This window comes from Anarrhichthys ocellatus, unplaced genomic scaffold (assembly GCF_004355925.1).
Source record: "Anarrhichthys ocellatus isolate YVR2014 unplaced genomic scaffold, GSC_Weel_1.0 scaffold44, whole genome shotgun sequence".
In the NCBI taxonomy this organism is placed as follows: domain Eukaryota; kingdom Metazoa; phylum Chordata; class Actinopteri; order Perciformes; family Anarhichadidae; genus Anarrhichthys; species Anarrhichthys ocellatus.
The window spans coordinates 1,447,995-1,451,153 of NW_022280074.1; the positions used below are offsets into that span (position 1 = coordinate 1,447,995).

The window sequence follows — 3,159 nt, forward strand, 5'->3', positions numbered from 1 at the left end:
CCCGGACATCCTCTTTGGGTTGTTAAGAGCTGAGATGACAGAGGAGCTCAGACGAATAACTGGATGCGCTCGCGGATGGTCTGCCGGCAGATCGGGCAGGCCTTGAGCGCGGCGCTGCAGTCGATGCAGGAGGCGTGTCCGCACTGGAAGACCAGCTTGATGTGGTTGTCGATGCAGATGGGGCAGGTGATGCGCTCCTCCATCTGGCGGTAGCGAGACTGCAGCTGCTCCAGCAGGTTGTGCTGCTCCGAGTTCTCGGTGCCGGGGCTGCAGTCCACCTCTGTTTGGTCTGTGTCATCAACACGGATGATTTCAAAGCAATGAGGAACCGAGTTAACAGACTTAGGCAATATCTACAGGTTATTGGCTCCTGATGCTACGCAAGATGGGACTGTCCTACTGATCCACCGTACGACTGGTTAGAAAATAATTAGGCTTTATACTACAGCATCTGATAATGGATATAGCATGAATAGCACTGACGCCTCAAGACTAGCGATCACTGCTAATACAGACAGATCCTCTCCTCTGGATGTCCACACCAAAAATGCATATTGTATATGTGACTTTAAAATCATTAAAAAAATCGTAAATTAATGCACAATTTAAACCTGGTTTTAAAAAAAGAAACATACAGTACAAGCAGATTATAAATTACAATATAAAAATAGTTTGCTGTATTTAAAAAAATACAAATATAAAAGTTGTTAAATCAACATTACAAGGACAATTTTTTTGTTTCAGACATTGTTTTGTCTGAAAATGTTCCATTATATAATTTTCCTATTAACATAAACCAGATAACAAGAACAAGAGGATTATTCTTACCTTGTCTAATTTTCTTGGTGATGGTGACTTGGCATTTGATGCATTTCTTCATTCGATGGGCACACTCTGTTTAGAACAAGAACCACGTCAGCACGGAGACACAGAGTGCATTCAAAGAGAATACAAGTGAAGCAAACCGTAGAGACATATTTAGAGATTGTTTTTAAATATGAAAAAAGGCCACTCTCTATGTTTGTTCTCTTAACACACAAAACCATAATCTGCCTATCGATAACCGTGCGGCCCTTTGCTGCCATTGGCTTCATCATCACCGAGTCCTCCACTGACTCCAGTCTCCACCCACCTTCACAGGCCACGCTGTGCTGGCAGGGGCAGAAGAGAACCAGCAGAGCTAGCTCGGAGCAGATGAGGCATTCGCTGGGCCCCGGCGGCGTGGGAAGAACCAGGTTGGTCATGGTGTTTGGCGTAGTGTGGACCCGCCGCAGGCTGGCGCTGCTCAGGCCCTGCCCACATGTGATGGCCTGCAGACGCTGCAACCTGAGAGGCAACACACAGCTGTTACGCACAAAAACTAAAAGTGCAGTTGTTGTTTTTTTAATCTCTAAAGTGATTCCCACATAACACTTTTGTTTCCTGTAGCAGCCGATTTATCTTCATCTTTAAATTCATAGTTAATCTGCATGTAAAAAGACAGTCTGAACATGGTCATACAAATACTACTCTTTGGTTTAACAGTCCAACATATTTAGTAGCATTACCCAAAGGCATTATGGATGTCAGCCCTGCTTTTCCAGACACGTACCTGTGTTTCTCAGAGAAGCTCTTGATGAGCTGCAGCATGGTGCTGTCCGCCACCAGGTCCAGGGGACTCTTTCCCTTGTGGTTGGCGTAGTTGACGTCGGCCCCTTCCTGCGCTAGAAAACAAGCGATGGCCGAGCCAACGCTCAGCTCGGCATTCCCCAGAAGACCTGAAGCGCTCAGCTGTGGATGACGACGGGAAGAGAGGGTGGAAAAGACAGAGGAAGAGAGAGTAAGTTGCAAACACGATTTTGAGGCGGACCTCTACAAAATGCACCCTCGCTGAGGCTAAGGACTGATCTTGTGGAAATGGTAGGAGTTGAGAATACTTTGAAAAACGTTTGTGTCAGGGACACAGCTGATAGTGAGCAACAACAAAAAAAGTGAATGGGAGTAAAAACCAGTGCAATCCAGCTAAGGCTGATTCATAAGCCCAAATCTAATCAGCACTGAAGAACTCCCCCAATAACTCATCTGCTGGCAGAGGCAAAGACAGCCCTGAGCACACTACAGTCTAGCCACCTTCATGAGTGAGTGAGTGAGTGAGTGAGTGAGTGAGTGAGTGTGTGTGTGTGTGTGTGCGCTGGCTTGGCAGGTACCCAGGATGTTGAGTGAAGCTGCAGTGTTTGCGGTCATGTAGACTGAAAAGGACATTCTTCATTGGCACAATGATATCAACACCAACTAATGTAACAGTCATGTGCTGCACAAAGCAAGGTCTCTCAATGAGGAATACTAAACTAGTTATTGTGAGTAAATGGCTCTCAGACTAGCAATGCAGGTGTTTAATGCCCGATTCATGGGTTAAAATGATTATATGTAATGTGAGAGGTGTGACTCGAAGTGATGAAACCACTGAGAATTATCTCCTAACTCTGCAGTTTAGCAACTTTCAGCTCAGCTTGTTTTGGTTTTATGACCCACACAACTTCACAGTGAAAAAGCCGAGCTGTAGACGACCTGCTCAGCTACAAACAGCAGACTGTCACAGTTTGCAGCTAGCTGGTGAACATGGTGAAGTATTTAGCTGCTGAATAACCAGATATTTCCCTCAGGAGTTGTAGGAAACACAAGCACAACTCTTGAGATAATGTTGCTCTAATGCTCCTCCGTGTGTGCTGTGTGCTCACACATTCACTACGATTTAAGCGTCATAGTGTGTCAGTGTACTGTTTACAGCTACAGCTTGTTGTGCTGACCCCAGGTGGTTAATTCTGGTTTAATGTTACTGAACTGGAGTGAAGAATCACATCGAGGCCTTGCTGAGCCTATCTGCCAGCAATAGCAGTATCCTAGCTTGCCATGATTAATATTAACATTGGTAGTTGTTGTTGAGTGCAGCGGTGATGCATGGGATCCCCCTCGCCCACAAAATAACTTAACAGAGAAAAAACTGATTCAATTCAAAAAGTCAAAGTGTCACATTAAGGTCTGACATTCAGTCAGTTATTTATGTGGAGGATTAATAATACCACATGCCTTGAGTGTTCAAGACATCCTCGGGGGGGGGGGGGGGGGGGGGGGGGTGGGGCAGCGCTGGACTCATCAACCGACATCTACAAAGCACCAGCT

At 45.6% G+C, this 3,159-nt stretch overlaps 1 protein-coding gene across 4 annotated transcripts in view; it reads right to left on the reverse strand.

Annotated features, from left to right (window-relative positions):
* The window catches only part of mib2 (MIB E3 ubiquitin protein ligase 2), a 52,190-nt gene that overhangs the window by 2,502 nt on the left and 46,529 nt on the right, over positions 1–3,159 (reverse strand). For all 4 annotated transcript variants that reach the window (XM_031868887.1, XM_031868889.1, XM_031868888.1 and 1 more), the window contains 4 exons: positions 1,592–1,770; positions 1,133–1,326; positions 829–894; positions 20–289 (listed from right to left, as the gene is read on the reverse strand). In XM_031868887.1, the coding sequence (XP_031724747.1) occupies positions 48–289; positions 829–894; positions 1,133–1,326; positions 1,592–1,770 (681 nt within the window). In that variant the 3' untranslated portion in view covers positions 20–47. The remainder of the gene's footprint in view (positions 1–19; positions 290–828; positions 895–1,132; positions 1,327–1,591; positions 1,771–3,159) is intronic.